At 51.3% G+C, this 15,312-nt stretch overlaps 1 protein-coding gene across 3 annotated transcripts in view; it reads left to right on the top strand.

The window, feature by feature from the left end:
- The window catches only part of FLNA (filamin A), a 95,762-nt gene that overhangs the window by 70,372 nt on the left and 10,078 nt on the right, over positions 1-15,312 (top strand). For 2 of the 3 annotated variants that reach the window (XM_084836014.1, XM_084836013.1), the window contains 11 exons: positions 618-725; positions 3,195-3,285; positions 4,440-4,580; positions 5,142-5,270; positions 5,889-6,062; positions 6,151-6,312; positions 6,440-6,643; positions 7,599-7,751; positions 8,984-9,106; positions 11,285-11,551; positions 12,828-12,965. In XM_084836014.1, coding sequence (XP_084692140.1) covers positions 618-725; positions 3,195-3,285; positions 4,440-4,580; positions 5,142-5,270; positions 5,889-6,062; positions 6,151-6,312; positions 6,440-6,643; positions 7,599-7,751; positions 8,984-9,106; positions 11,285-11,551; positions 12,828-12,965 — 1,690 coding nt within the window. The remainder of the gene's footprint in view (positions 1-617; positions 726-3,194; positions 3,286-4,439; positions 4,581-5,141; positions 5,271-5,888; positions 6,063-6,150; positions 6,313-6,439; positions 6,644-7,598; positions 7,752-8,983; positions 9,107-11,284; positions 11,552-12,827; positions 12,966-15,312) is intronic. The other variant, XM_084836015.1, reaches the window with a different exon arrangement.

The raw sequence follows: 15,312 nt of genomic DNA, 5'->3' as shown, positions 1-15,312 counted from the left end.
ATGCCATCCCTACTGAGGTTGGCCTCCTGAAGATCTACGCTTCCTTAAAAACAAGTTCCTAGCTCTCATGACTGCTGACAACTTTGGAAAAGTGGCAATGCCAGATTCAGGCTGGAGTCCTTTCTGCAGTAAACTCTTCGGCAAAACAGAAGAATTACGCTTTTGGCACATAAGGAGCCCCGTGTGGGGCTGTTGCTGTGGGAGTTCTGTGTGAGATATTGCCCTCCAACCGGGGGCTAGCATCTGTCGAGAGAAGACTGGATTATTAAAGCCATGAACTGCTTTTCTGTGTGCAAAAGAGCCGAGTTCATCTGATTTGCCTCCATTGGGGTGGCTTTATGGCAAACACTTGCCCCAAAGGATTGTGAACTTGTTCCTGAGTCGGAACAGAAACACTGTATAGTGCAGGGGTGGGGAGCATGAACCTTCCAGATGTTTTTGGACTGCAACTCCCATCAGCCCTAGCCAGCCCGGCCAACGCTGAGGGAGGCTGGGAGTTGCAGTTTACCAATACCTGGTGGGCCACACGTCCCCCATTCCTGGTATAGTGGTATCATGGCCCTGAGATGGCCGCTCCATTGGTCCATTCTAACACTCTTGCCCCATTCCCGCCACAGGCCCTGGATGGTGAGCGCCCGACCCCCCAGCAGATGGCCCAGCCGATGCGTGCCCCACCCTACGCATATCCACCTGGTGCACAGCAGCCCTGGGGACCGGCAGTAACAGTTCAGTTTCTTGGCGGAAAAGCCAGCCCAGCTCATTCTGGGTGGGGGAGACACCCCATGGAATTCAGTAGCCTGCTTTTGCACTGTTGGGCACTGCTTGGGGGCTGGGTTGCTGCTGCTGCTGCTGCTGCTGCTTGGGGCTCCAAGGTCCAAGGACACCCCCCCCCCCCTCCCCGGTCACAGGTCTGGCTCAACAGGATTCGCCAGCTGCAGGATTCTGAGTCTAGGGAGATCCCTCCTTGGGAATTGGAGATGGCTTAGAACCGCCTTCCCCACCCTGGTGAACGAAGGCTCCCAGTGCCCTGGCTGGAGATGCTGGGAGTTGTAGTCCAGCATATCTGAAGCTTCCCAGTGGGGGAAGGCTGGATCACAACATGTATCAAGAAGTGTAACTGAGTTGCAGGAGTGACAGGGAAGCACGTGTGACCGGTGTCATGTCCAGTTTGGCCCTCAGACCAGTGGCCCGCCGAGGGCTCCCTTTCCCCTTCACAAGTGACCAGAACCTGGAGGAAGTCTCATGCAAACAAGACACCTTAGGGGGCATTTGTCCCTTAAACTGGAAAGCTGTTGAACTGTGGGGGTTGTGGGGGCTCACCTGAAGCAGCAGCTCCTTCTCTAGCTTGGCTAATGACTGTTGACTGCCTTTGCCAAAGTGCTTAATCCTGGGTTTGAAATCCTTCTGTTGCTATCAAGCTGCAATGAGTTCTGCATGGCTGGCGGTGTTCAGTGTTGGGAGGCCCTGTGTCAAATAGGGACAGAACCTTCATTAGAGTGGCTGGCAACTCTGAACATCTTCGTGAGCTGACGCACAGGGCTTTGAGGGGGGTTGGGAGGGGGGCAGCGGGTGTCCTGCCAATGGTCGTGCCTTACGTTGCCTGCAAATGCCCACAGAATGGGCTTTGTGGCTTTAGGGGGGCGCCTGTCTTGGGATTCCCTTCGCATTCTTGGATCCCCTTTCCAGTCTCTTCTCCGTCACCCCCTCCCCTCCCAGCCACCCCATACATGCACGCACTTGCTTTAATGCTGATGCAAATGGGCTCTGACCAGAAGCAACTGGACAGGCACCTTTCCCCCCTTGCCTTGCCTTTCCTGCACCTGAATTCCAGTGGGGGAAGAGACCCTCCAGAATGTGACAGGCTTGGGGCTTTTCCCAGGGTGTCTTTGTCTGAGCTCACATCCCTCCATCTCTTGATGCTGGGAGGGGGGCCATCCATGCTTTGTGTGTCGTCCTTGTCGATACCTCTGTTGCTGGGGGCTGCCCAGTCCTGTCCCAGTTAGGCTGGGTTGTGTCTGCCTTTCCAGAACAGGAGGGAGCCCAACAGGCAGATAGGAGCGCTCCTCCTCTGGCCACAGTGGAGACCCACCTAGCTGGTTGCTGCCCTGTACCACTGCCCTGAGCAGCAGTAGGCAGCCTGGCACCCTCCAGATGTTTTGAACTACAAAAAACATCTGGAGGGTTCTCTGGAGAGCACCCGGTTGCCTACGCCAATTTAAAGGAAGCTTGCCAACGGACCTAGCCACTAGACCCAGTTGCACAGCAGTGGGATTCCAACATTTTGCACTCCAATTGAACACACCCATATTTGGGGCAACCAGTGCCAGGCAAGTGGGGCAATGCAGCATAGAGATACTGGGGGGGGAGCTGGGGGCATTAGAGCAGCAGCTCCTCTCTGCATTGTGCTCCCTCGCATGGGGATCCATCAGCTGGTAGCCAGAAGTACAGGGCTGTGACTTGAATCATCCATCAGATGGGGGCTCTGCAACTCCCGCAAGGGCAGGGGCACTGGGGCTTGGCCCACACAGAATCAGCTGCACCAGAAGCAATGATGCTTCTTGGCAATAGCGCGCAGCTCTTAGGAAGCCACTTTGGGTATGGCAGGACATGCCCCCCTATCTCCGCTAAAATTGAAGGAGAGAATAACTGCTTCTGAGTTTGGGGATGGAACCAAAGTTGGATTCTGAATTTCAAAGCTTGCCAACTTGGAGCAGGTATTGGGCATTGGAACTCCCTGTTACATGTTCCAACCTCTGCTTAGAAACTCTCTGCGTAGAACAGTCGCTGAGCTCCACTCCAGAATTTGGTGTTTTGCTTCTTCAAAAACCAAGTCCTATTGTGAAATCCAGACCTTGCCAACCTAAAACTTAAGTATTGCAGGGAAGGGGTTAAGAGGGTTCCCCAAGCCCATTTTATTCAATAATTCAGGTGGTTTGATAGCCAGACACCCTGCCTGTCTGTATTGCGTGCGCACACGCACGCACGCACATGTATACATAAGCTGGCTAGCATGTAGGGGCTTTTAGGGGGAAAACAATCCAGGTGGCTTTTCAGGGTCTGTCTTTGTCAGCTCTGTGTTCCATCGCTGTTTTATGGACTCTTGCCATTTCTTCCCACCCCTCCTTGTCTTTTCTGGTCCCGAAGTATTGTTTCTCACTCCTCTGTTGGGTTGGTGGGGTGCCTCTGTCTTCCAGGCAACAGATCGTCCGGTCAATGGGCTGGATGCTGGACTGCGGCCCTTCGACTTAGTTATCCCTTTTACCATCAAGAAAGGAGAGATCACAGGTAACAGGATGGGAGGTGGCCAGAGTAACCTTGGAGACTGCATCTATGGGGAAAGGCTTTGGGTCCTTCACTTGGGTTTAAACTTTGAGCAGGAAGCCTTATATCCAAGGCAGTAAGTAACCTGGAATCATAGGATGTAAAACTGGGAGCAGAATTCAACTTCCTGATCTCTGCTTTCATTTTTAAAAAGTTCCTAGCCCGGATGTTTCTGAAGATTACGTTGAGAAGCATGTGGGCAATGCTGGCTGAATAAGGCTTCCAGGGGCTCTGGGATGCGGCGGACCTCATGTCAGGTTTGGATCAGAGCCTATAGAGCCCCAGAGCAGTTCTGATTCTGAGGAAGAGATAGAAACCGTGGGAGAGGAACCCGCACGCTGTTCAGAGGTGCCGCTGGAGGGAGAGTCCCTCCCTGCTCACATTCATGAGAGTGGTAGCGACACTGGCAGGCAGGGGGAGGGACAACTGGAGCTTCGGGATGCTAGGTGTCAGCGACGGGACAAGCGGGAGAAGGAGGGCGCCGAGAGGAGGCGCTCAGCCCGCTTGGTGCGACGTCAACAGCTGCGCCCCGATGCCCCATGGGAAAGGGGCGGACTTTCGCCTCCTAGCCCTTAAATCCAGAGGTTTCCTGCCTCTGTCCTCCAAACGGAGATAACTGATTTCGCTAAGGCTAGAAACCTCTGGTAGGCAGCTCTCCAAAGTTTCCCTCATTAGGCTTATGCAGTTAGCATCTGCAAGCGTCATTAGGTTGAATGGAAATAAAGCCTTGGAAAAGAGCGCTATCATCTCTGTGTTGATTCTGCCTACTTGAGGATTTCAGAAGGCAGCAAGGGCGCTCCTGACACCTCACTGCCTTGCCTAGCCTGAGGAACTGTGGATGGGGTGGCAGGCGTAGCTTTTCTAGACCGGTTGGAGCTTCAAACTCCTAGGTTTGTAACACTCTAAATATGCCCATCTATGCCAGCATCCCTATGGGATTCCACCCTCATGTGCACCGGTGCCCTAGCTTGCCCACTGACTTGGAAGATCAGGGAAACAAACCCACATCCCATTGGAATGTCCCCTCTGCTTCCCTACGGAAGGTGGAGCCCTAGCTCCATACTCCAGACAACAGAACCCACCGACTTGGATTCGCTCTCACTTTTTCCCATCCGTAGGTGAGGTGCACATGCCTTCTGGCAAGGTGGCGAAGCCAGACATCACAGATAACAAGGACGGCACAGTGACGGTGCGCTATGCGCCCACGGAGGCCGGCCTGCATGAGATGGACATTCGTTACGACAATATGCACATCCCAGGTAACTTCTGCATGGGATGATGGCTGTGGAATTCCCAAGACTGGCCTGTTTCACACGTAATGCTAACTCATGGTTGATTTAAGCCATGGATTGTTGCCCTACCTAGGATTTGTCTGGTGGGTGATCAAAAAAACCGTGTTTGTTTCCTCAATCCCTGTGTTGTTTGTTTCCTCCCTGGGCCCGCCGACTCCCTCCCCGTATCCCAAATGCCTTTGTGCTACTGTAGTACTGGCGTGTAGAGTGGCTGGGTTTTCTTAACCACTGTTGCCTGCCGCCACTTCTGTACCCTGGTGAAATAACCCACAGTTTTGGGTTTGAACATGACAACTCATGGTTTAAACAGCCCAGAGTTCACAGCCCCAACAGCTTTTCTTTTGGGGGTTGTTAACAAATCTTGGTTTGTTAGCACAGCCAGGTTTGCACGTCACAGGAACCCAGAATTCAACAATCCATTCCGTGGCTTAGCTTTACGTGTGAATCAGGCCAATGTGCTGGGTGGAGTGGCTTGTATATGTGCTAGTAGTCCCTCAGTGACACCAGGCTCTCCTTCCACCTCAATAGGCAGCCCTCTGCAGTTCTATGTGGACTACGTCAACAGTGGCCACGTGACTGCTTATGGGCCAGGTCTCATCCACGGGGTGGTCAACAAGCCAGCAGTCTTCACCGTCAACACAAAAGACGCAGGAGAAGGTGAGTTGGACAAGTGCTCTTAGTACGAGAATTGCTCCTAGCCCTGTTCCAGCTTGTGTGAATGTGGAAACCGGCTTTGCCCATTGGTAGTTCACTCTTGTCAGTTGGGTAGGGTGGCATGCCCTTCGGTTCTGTGTAAGCGCAGAACATTTATTTCAAGAATTTCTTTATCTCGCTCCTCAGCCAGAAAGGCTCCCAGAACAGCATACAATCTAAAAAGGCACGACACACAAGGAAAAAGGGATGGGTAGGGAAGAGGCAAAAAGGAAGTAGTCATCTTCCTCTTTTACACCCTGCTGGAATGGCTGCCTGGCTTCTCCACTCATTGGAGTGGAGGGAGACATGTCCTTAGGGGATAGGCTTAATATTGTGTGGACTGCACCTGGTGAGTTGGTAGGCTTTTCAGTGGCTAGCATAGGGGTACAGACCTCTGCCTAGCAAATCCATCCTTCACAATTAGCAGAATAAAATATGCAAGCTTGTGTAAGCGGTTCAGACCAACTCGGGTGAAGGCTGTGTGAGTTGCCTTGAATTCAGCATAGCCCTTGTGCTGACATGGGTTACTAGGACTAATAGACTCTCTTGCCTTCAGTATTTGACTTTCTGAACCTGTTGCAGGAGGCCTCTCCCTGGCCATTGAAGGGCCCTCCAAGGCTGAGATCGGCTGTACTGATAACCAGGATGGCACTTGTACAGTGTCTTATCTTCCCGTTCTGCCTGGTGACTACAACATCTTGGTGAAATACAATGACAAACACATCCCAGGAAGTCCCTTCACTGCCAAGATTACCGGTGAGGTCTGGGGCCATACTGGGGTGGGGTGGGCAGATGGCCAGCCGGCTCACACCGAAAGGCGGCCTGTCCTACTTTGCTTCCGCAGGAGACGACACGATGCGTATGTCCCACCTCAAAGTGGGCTCTTCTGCTGACATCCCCTTGAACATCACTGAGACGGACCTGAGCCAGCTGACAGCCACCGTGATCCCACCCTCCGGCCGAGAGGAGCCTTGTCTGCTCAAGCGCCTACGCAACGGGCATGTTGGTGAGTGGTCAAGACTTCCAGTTTCCCTTGGAGCCAGTTGGTAGAATCCATGGGGTAGGAAAAGTGAATGGCTGAGGTTCAACCAACTCTCTCTCCTCTTTTTCCTCCCTTGCAAATCTCTCCATAGGGATTTCCTTCGTGCCCAAAGAGGTCGGAGAGCACATTGTCAACATCAAGAAGAATGGGCTGCACATCCCCAACAGCCCCATTACAGTGATGATCAGCCAGTCGGAAATCGGAGATGCCAGCCGCGTCAGGGTCTCTGGTCCGGGGCTCAGTGAGGGCCGGACCTTTGAACCTTCAGAGTTCATCATCGATACAAGAGATGCTGGTATACAGACACTGAAGTTTTTAAAATGGGGTTTTAAACCCAGCTAGCAGCATGGTTTAATTTTAAAATGAAGTTTTTAAAATTAAACCGTGCTTCTAGATGGCTTTTTCTTGTGAGCCAAAGGTCACTACTTGATCTTTGGTCAAGTACGTTAGGTATAATACTTCTGGGGCACAATACACCAGAAGTACAGTTCATTCAATCTAACTTAGCTCATCATGTAAATAGTCAAGAGCCTTGTCCTGTATTTGTCCTCCACAACCCCCCCAAAATCTGTTCCTGGTGATCTGTCCAGCGAGCTCCATCTCCTGGAAGCCGTGTGCCAGGAATGTGGATAGGCAAAGCTGATATACCAGTGGACTGTAGCTTCATGCACATTTAAAGTTACAATCCTCTGCTGCAGAAGGGTTTAGATCGAGGCCCTACTGAAATGTGCAGCATTTGACCTTGCAGAGCTTGCCATACGAGAGCGAGGTCTAGAGGGTAAAGAGCAGGGTGCAGGAGGAGAGGAGGAGGTGGAGCGGGACCGTAAGAAGTCCCTGCATCGCGTCAGTCCATCGCAGTGCCTGGTGGAACTCCAGTGCAGGGTTTCTGAGCCAAGTGCTTAGGGAGACCGAGCTGGGTAGATTTATGCCTTTCCCCGGCCGCTTGCTCTGTGATGATGGTAATACTGGCCTACCATTCAAGATTTGGAAGGATAAAGGCGGTGCAGAACTCTGTATCGTGAGAACCTGGCTTTTAAAAAAAGGGAAAGAAAGCCACCCTGCTGGATCTGACCAAGTGTAGTGGTATTCTGTCTCTCTCAGTGGCCAGCCTGATCCAGATAGCCCTTATGATTACAAGCTGGAAAGTGAGGGCAATGCCAGTGATCTCTCCTAATGCGCATGCATCTGCCATGGTGGTATTGAAGCACACAGCAAAACCCCTCTAATTGCAAGTGGTCCCTCTCCCTTAGGTTATGGTGGGCTGAGCTTGTCCATCGAAGGCCCAAGTAAGGTTGACATCAACACAGAGGACCTGGAAGATGGTACTTGCAAAGTCACCTATTGTCCAACGGAGCCTGGCAACTACATCATCAACATCAAATTCGCAGACCAGCACGTGCCAGGTGAGGGCAGGTGCTTCTGCTCTCGGGTGTCGCATAGGGTCAGGAGAGAGCAGTGTTACATGCAGGAAGTGCTGGTGGCACTTTGGAATGTGGTTCCGGATGAAGGTGGGGTGGAAATCTTCCTGAAACTGGGCTGTTTGAACAGATTGCCAGTGTCTGCTCTCTAATTCCAGAAAGTGGATGGAATCCAGTTACTTGGGCTGGCATTTGCTCTAGAGACTGCATGCCAGATACTTCCTGTTAAACATTCTTTAGTCCAGACTTCCCCAACCTGGTGCCCAGCATGACTGGGGATGATGGGAGTTGTAGTCCCAACATCTCTGGGGCATACAGGGTTGGGAAAGGCTGCTTTAGACCAGGGATGGGCAGAAGCTAAATCTCCAGACATTTTGGACCTCATTTCCCAGAAGCCCCTGCCAGCATGGCCAATTGTCAGGAATGCTGGGAGCTGAAGTCCAGAGCATCTCGAGATCTACTTTCTGCCCACTCCTGCTTCAGACCATGCTGCCATACTAGCAGTCACAGTAGCTAAAGTGTTAAAGTAGATGTTTATCTTCCAATACTTGCTTCTGAGTGGAGCGAAGAACTGTGGATACGTGTTGGCGGGGGAGACAGTCAGCGCCAAGACGTATGTCTGGTCTTGTGCTTATGCAGCCCTAAAAGCTGCCTGATCAGTAGAATTGCATGGTGTAATTTGCTGGACTATAGTGCTCTAGATTTCAAGTACGGGGTAGCTGTGGATGCTGCCTTTATATAAACACTGAAAGGCAGCATACCGCATCAAAGAAGCCTGGCCTAGCTTACTTCCTGACATAGTTCTCTAATAAATGGGCTTCTGTGGAGAACATCCAAATATTCAGTCCTCCACCACCAGTTTGCAGAGATAGCCTCATAAAAGTTTGGCAAGCTGATCGTGCAATTTTGGTAATGAGATGTAATGCTGAATGAACAGCTCCTGCTAAACTGGAGCAAAGGGGATTGACTGACATTCAAAACCTGTTTCAGGGTAGTTAATGCCTCTGTGGACCCCCTACCCTGACACCAGTCGTCTTTTACCCTCACCCAAATCCATGATCCTTCCATCGGCTTCTCTCCTGTTCCCACCCCGAAAGGGAAGATGAGGTCTGTGGCCGAGCCTCCGAGTGGCTTAAAAAACCCTGCCGCCTGGGTTTTGCTTCTCCTGTTCTGATGCAAAGGGCTTGTTTTCTTCTCGTCCCATCCCTCTGGTGCAGGGAGCCCATTTTCTGTGAAGGTGACTGGAGAGGGGCGAATGAAGCAGATGATCACGCGGCGCCGCAAAGCCCCGTCGGTCGCCAACATTGGCAGCGAGTGCGACCTCAGCCTGAAAATCCCAGGTGAGTGGCTTGTGGGACAGAAGGGGCCGCAGCTCAGTGGTAGAGCAGCTTTTCTGCATGCAGAAGGTCCCGGATTCGATCCCCGGCATCTCCAGGTACGGCTGGAAAAACACCTGCCTGAAACCCTGGAGAGCCATGGCTGCCAGTCAGTATATAGACACAGTGTGAGCTAGATGGAGAAAAGGGCTGATAGACCAGTGGTCTGACAGACAGGTCTGGGCAGAGCAGCAGTTGGGGGGCCATTTGCACCTCAAACTAAACCAGCAGCCACTGCTGTGGAGAGCTGTTGTGGGAACACCAGGACTGGCAATCAACCTCTGCTCCCACAGGGGTTAAAGCAGGGGTGGGGAACCTCAGGCCCAGGGGCCAAATCCAGCCCTCCTGGAGTTCCAGTCTGGTGCTCTGGTATTTCCCAAGTGGTCACGCCCCACCCCCTGGCCCCACCCCCTTTCCCTCAACCACCAGCTGTTTGGTGGTTTCCCAGCTTTCGTGCATTTTCCCCCATTCTGAAAGGTTGAAATGTCTCCCCTGAGGCTTAGTTACTCGCACTTAGAGCGTTAAGCTATGCTAGGTTTATCTTTAAAAAAAATATATTGGCCCCACCCCCTTCTCGATTGGCTCTGCCCCCTCCAGAATGCAGCACCCAAGAGCATCTCTGAGATGGAATTCAGCATTTGGGCTGAAATACGCTCCCCACCCCTCGGTTAAAGGGGCAAAGGCAGGGCTGTGGCAACCCCACAAACCCATGCCTGGTGCCTGGCCTGGCATGGAAGTAAGTGCTGAATCCCGGGCCATTTCTTTCAAGCGAGTCTCTGTTCCTTCTCCTTCGTGAGAGGGAAACTTGGGGAAACCCATGTGCGCTGTGCCCAGCAGAATTTTTGGAAGGGGTTGGACTTGGCAGCACTGTGCTCATGCTTGAACACTCCGTTCTGTAGAAATGTGACTCAGGTGTGTCTAAACCTCCCAGGTGTCAGTTTCAGCACTCAGGTTATGCCTGGCCCTTCCCCAGGTCTCGAAGCAGGAAGAAAATGGCAAAAGTGGGTGCATTGAAACCTCCCTACTTTACTTCAGGCACAGAGTGATTGTGCAGGAGTAGAGCCTCTTCAGCTAGTTCCGAGCTGTGGCTATCCCTGGTGGCACGGGGGCTACGCGCTGCTAGTGCAGCCTTCCCAGAACCTGGTGCCTTCCAGATGTGTTTGACTACAGTTCCCATCACCCTGAATTGTAGCCTAACACACCTGGAGGGCACTAGGTTCTGGGAAGTCTGCGCTAGGGCACTTGCGTCCAAAACCTGATGTGCACAGATCTGCTTGGGAACGCCGAGACAATTTTGTGCATGTCTTGGAAATACAAAAAGACCGCTGCAAATCTACCTCCTGAGGAAAGCTCTTTGGGAAGATTGCCTTCTTCACAGCTCCGCCACCATCTGTACTACAACTTGTGTTGTCTCGCAGTAAAAGGATTCATGATGTATAGTCCTTGATCACTGATGATCAAGTTGGATTGATAGAGTTGGATTGTACAGCAAAACACTCCCAGCTATATGGGATCTCTACTCTGTGTTGAGGTTATTGTGGAAGGCAGCCCTAGTAGCAGAAATAAGCATTTTTGATGGTTTGAGAGGAATTCTTCCTGGTGTTACTTGCAACAATGTGTTTACGGGAGAATTGGCCTCATACTCGCACGTTTTAAGGTTAGCAGAAATGTGACTGTAGAGAAATATTGGATCTGGAGAGGTTTTTTTGGATTTTACCGTTCAGAGCAGGAGCAACGTGAATAAGTATCTCTAGGAACGGGGTGGGAGGATGGGGGTGAGGGGAAAACTGGGCTAGCTACCTGACCCCCGAATACCAGGTGGACCACTGCTGACCTAGGTTGCATGCAAGTCTTGATGTCTAGCATAGTCACACTAATGGATAGCGAGGAAGGAGTGAAATAGGTGCAATAGTCGTTGCTGAGCCGTAGAATACCTGCTTTGCATGCAGAAGGTCTCAGGTTCAGTCCTTGGCATTTCCAGGTAGGGCTGGAAAAACTCTTGCCTGAAACCCTGGAGAGCTGCAGCCGGTCAGTGTTGACAGTACTGGGCTAGATGGACCCAGGGTCTGACTCCATACAAGTCCCTATGAAATTGCAGCCATGCCTTTCTGTAGCCATCTAATTGCTGCCCTTGTTCCCCAGAAATCAACATCAGGGACATGACGGCTCAGGTGACCAGCCCGTCAGGGAAGTCCCACGACGCAGAGATCCTGGAGGCTGAGAACAGCACTTACTGCATCCGCTTCGTGCCCACTGAGACAGGCATCCACTCAGTCAGCGTCAAATACAAAGGGCAGCATGTGCCCGGAAGCCCCTTCCAGTTTACCGTGGGCCCACTTGGCGAGGGGGGCGCGCACAAGGTCCGAGCAGGTGGCCCCGGCTTGGAGAGAGCTGAAGCTGGTGTGCCAGGTATGCCTGTCTGCTGGCCAGAGAGGGGGCCTCGTCGGAGAAGGGGAGCGCTTGCCATGGGATGTAGTACAACGACAGCACTGCAGTTGAGCTCAGGCTAAAGAGATGTGGTGGGCTGTAATCAACGACATAGAACAGGGGTGGGCAGAAGGTGGATTGGGATCTACCAGGTGATTCCTGGGTCATCTGCAGAAGATCAGCCAAGGTTTCCGACTCCCAGTTGTCTAACAGTAGCAACAGCTAAAACACCTATCTCCCCCGCCCCCTGAAATAGTTATGGTACTGGACCCAAATTCCTGGGCTGTGCCATGTGCTCAAAGGCACCCCGTTCCTTAATGCTTAAGAGTGTGCCCACCTGCCTGAGCACCTGGCTCTTGCTGGTGGTTCTTGAGAGTCTACTAAAACACAAAGGAGGTCCCAGAAAGTGGAATTCTACCCAGCACTGGCATGTAGAAGATTTGAGGCAGGTGATGACGTTGTTGGACTTTTTGATAGGGAGAAGGGAGCTGATGCAAAGATGTGCTCACTGTTGTGCCCCCATCCCAAGGGGTGGAAGACAAGTTCATGTCACCCTTGCCCCTCCCTCTTAGCAAACTTTCTCCTCTAATATCTTGCGTACATCCTCTAAGACTCCATGGATATGGGTGATTTATGTAGCATCATCCATCTTGCTATCATACCAACAAATGGCTGAGAACTGATTTCCCACAGTGTTTAGGGGTGTCTCCTTTGACCTCACCCCAAACCTAGGGGTCAAAGGGTTAGTGTCCCAAACACTTTCAGACAGTTACCCCAGTAGGACAGCCTTGCAGAACCTCAGGCCTGGCGGCCAAATCCAGCCTTACTGGGGTTCCCCCGATCCATTACTCTGCTCCGCCAATGGTCACATCACCTTTCCCCAAATCATCAATTGTTTGGTGGTTTCCTGGTTTTTGCATGTTTTTCCCCCTTTCTAAAAGGTTGGAATGCCTCTCCCAAGGCTTAGTTACTGGCTGTAAGAGCTTTAAGCTAAAATATGCTGGTATTTTGAGCCCCGCCCCTTTTGCCGTTGGCTCCACCCACCACTGGAATGTGGCTCCCCGAGAGCTTCTCTGAAACAAAATTTGGCCCAGGACAAAGGATGTAGAGCAGTTACTGTAACAAACTCTCCTCTAGCAGGAAGGTGTGGTGTGTTGCTGGGGGAAGTCTTTGTCCTGACTTGGGCACCTTAGCATCGAGGTGGGACTTCCCTTAGCAGGTATGCCTGACAGGATTGTTTGCCTTCTTTGTTCCCCAGCTGAGTTTAGCATCTGGACACGGGAGGCAGGTGCTGGCGGCCTCTCCATTGCCGTGGAGGGCCCCAGTAAGGCGGAGATTGCTTTTGAGGACCGGAAAGATGGCTCATGCGGGGTTTCCTACGTTGTGCAAGAACCCGGTAAGTGGCCGTGGGGAAGTCAGATAGGCATGTTTCCAATGGGGAGGACTGCAGCACAGCTGAGAGTCCAAATAGCAGGCATGAAGGAAGAAGGAACGGCTTGGATATAAGAGGGATCTGATCTGAGTGGAGGGAGGCAGTGCCCAGGTTTGGACAATCAGTGGGGAAACAATACAGTATGGGTTGTTGCCCTGCCGGTCACATGACCGGCATTTCCCTAATTACCTGCACCGCAGGTTGCCATGTTGCCTGAAGCCCGGTGCATGGTGCAGCGGAGGTGGCTTCTTACCCACCCCACAACTCATGGCTTGCAGTAGGGGTTGTGGGGTGGGTGAGAAGCCACCCCCTCCATATCCCAGGTTCAGACGCGGCGCAGGAAACTAGGGAAATGCCAGTCACATGACCAGCATGCCCAGGGGTGGGGTAAGCAATTGTTTCCCCTGCTGATCGTTTGAACACAGCCAATTTCTCCAACTGCAGTGGAGGGTGAGGAATGGCGAAGATCTGGCGAGGGAGATTAAAATGTTGTTCTCTGCCCTATTCAACGTGTGGTGCCAAAGTTCCCTCTTAAATGCTGGCCAGCAGGACATAAAACAGGCTGAGAATTGCAAACTTTTGCTTCAGGACAGGGGCAGGGAACTTGTACACAGGTGATACGGTTGGGTGTCCAGCAACATCCAAAGGGCCACCAGTTCCCCACCTTTACATTAGAATCATCTGAGTGATGAAGAAGCCATGGGAAGTTGATGTGCAGCGCAAGTAGCCCTGGAGTATGCGCCCTCCAAAGGCAGAGCAGTCGGGGAGATGAGAACCAGAAGATTTTTATGGAATCCGGTGGGGGTCGGGGGAGACGTCCCCGCCACTATGTGGCTAAGAACTGAAAAGATCATGCCTTCCCCAGCCTGGTGCCCTCCAGATGTGTTGGACAGCAACTCCCACACATGCTGGCTGGAAATGATGGGAGTTGCAGTCCAACATATCTTGAAGACACCAGGCTGGGGAAGACTGAAGAAGTGGGCCTTCAAACATCATTAGAGGAAGATGATTGAAACTACTCAACAGCTAGGACAAGGAGTGTGGAGGGGTGGGGACCTCAGGATATTTCTGAGCAGAGGGATAGGAGCCAGGAGCACCTCCACACACACATATTGAAGAAAGAAATACGATGACTATAGTAGGTGGGCTCATGGGGGAGGCCCTGTTGCTCCTTTCTGTAGGACCAGCACGTCTCATGTTCTCAGTAGGACATCAGAATCTGATATATCCAGGATCAGAGGAGGAACTTGTAGCTTTAGCACTAACCCAAACGTAGTTGGATGTAGCAACCCTAAAAACTGGAGCGTATTCCAAGGGTGGGTGTTGGAGAAGCTCCAGTGACGGATCTCAGGGCTTGTTCTAGCTCCTTCCCTTGGAAATGGCTCTGGCTAGCTGCCCGGCAAATCTGCACAGCAGATTCCAGCTTTTGGAATCCAACTGGCAGCATGTTGCCAACTACCTGGAATAGATCCAGTGTTGTAAAGAGCTCTCTGTTTACTAAGCAGGCAGGCAGAGCTTTGGAGCAGCCATCGGGAAAGCCTGCTGGGTAATCTGCCATCCCACCGTTTGCTGGTAGGGGAGGCAATTAAAGCTGGTAGATCCCAAACTGTTTTTATTAAAGTGGGCGGGGAGCAGATTGCTTTCAGCAAAGGGTTGTATCTGGAAGGGGCAGTTATTATAACCCCTGGCCTTAAATACAATCTCTCATCAGTGTAAGTTTTGACTCAGTATAGCGAAAATTTAAGGATTTCCAAAGCCACATGTGAGAGCTGTGAATAATTTGAAGTTTTAGCAAAACTTCAAAAAACGCCATTCAAACAGAAATCTCAGCTTACTTTTTTTCACTTTTTTTTTGCAATTGTCAAAATACATACTCTCAAGCAAACTGTTAAAATACTATAAATGCTATTGCATTTTGTGTATCCAATATTGTCAAAGAGTAAATATGTGGCAGCAGTTCCATATGGGGAGCCATCTGCACAGAGAATGAAGCATTTCTGGCAGCAAAATTCAATTTGGAGGCTCCAAGCACTCTCCCTTCTACAGGATTTATTGTCTTCTATTTCATTAAAGTACTTCTCAACTGCTTTTTAAAATGCCATTTAGAATCTAAAGCAACACCACTGTTTATTTATTATCAAACATTTATATACTGCCTTATTTATTTATTATTTATTTATTACGTTTATATCCCGCCATTTTTTCTCTTTAAGAAACCCAAGGCGGTGTACATAATCCTCCTCTCCATTTTATCCTCACAGCAACAACCCTGTGAGGTGGGTTGGGCCGAGAGTCTGTGACTGGCCCAGAG

This window comes from Heloderma suspectum, chromosome 2 (assembly GCF_057233095.1).
Source record: "Heloderma suspectum isolate Gila_16-S chromosome 2, 16-S_ref, whole genome shotgun sequence".
Classification (NCBI taxonomy): domain Eukaryota; kingdom Metazoa; phylum Chordata; class Lepidosauria; order Squamata; family Helodermatidae; genus Heloderma; species Heloderma suspectum.
The sequence above is the reverse complement of the archived record's forward strand: the minus strand, read 5'-3'. Positions and strand labels throughout refer to the sequence as shown.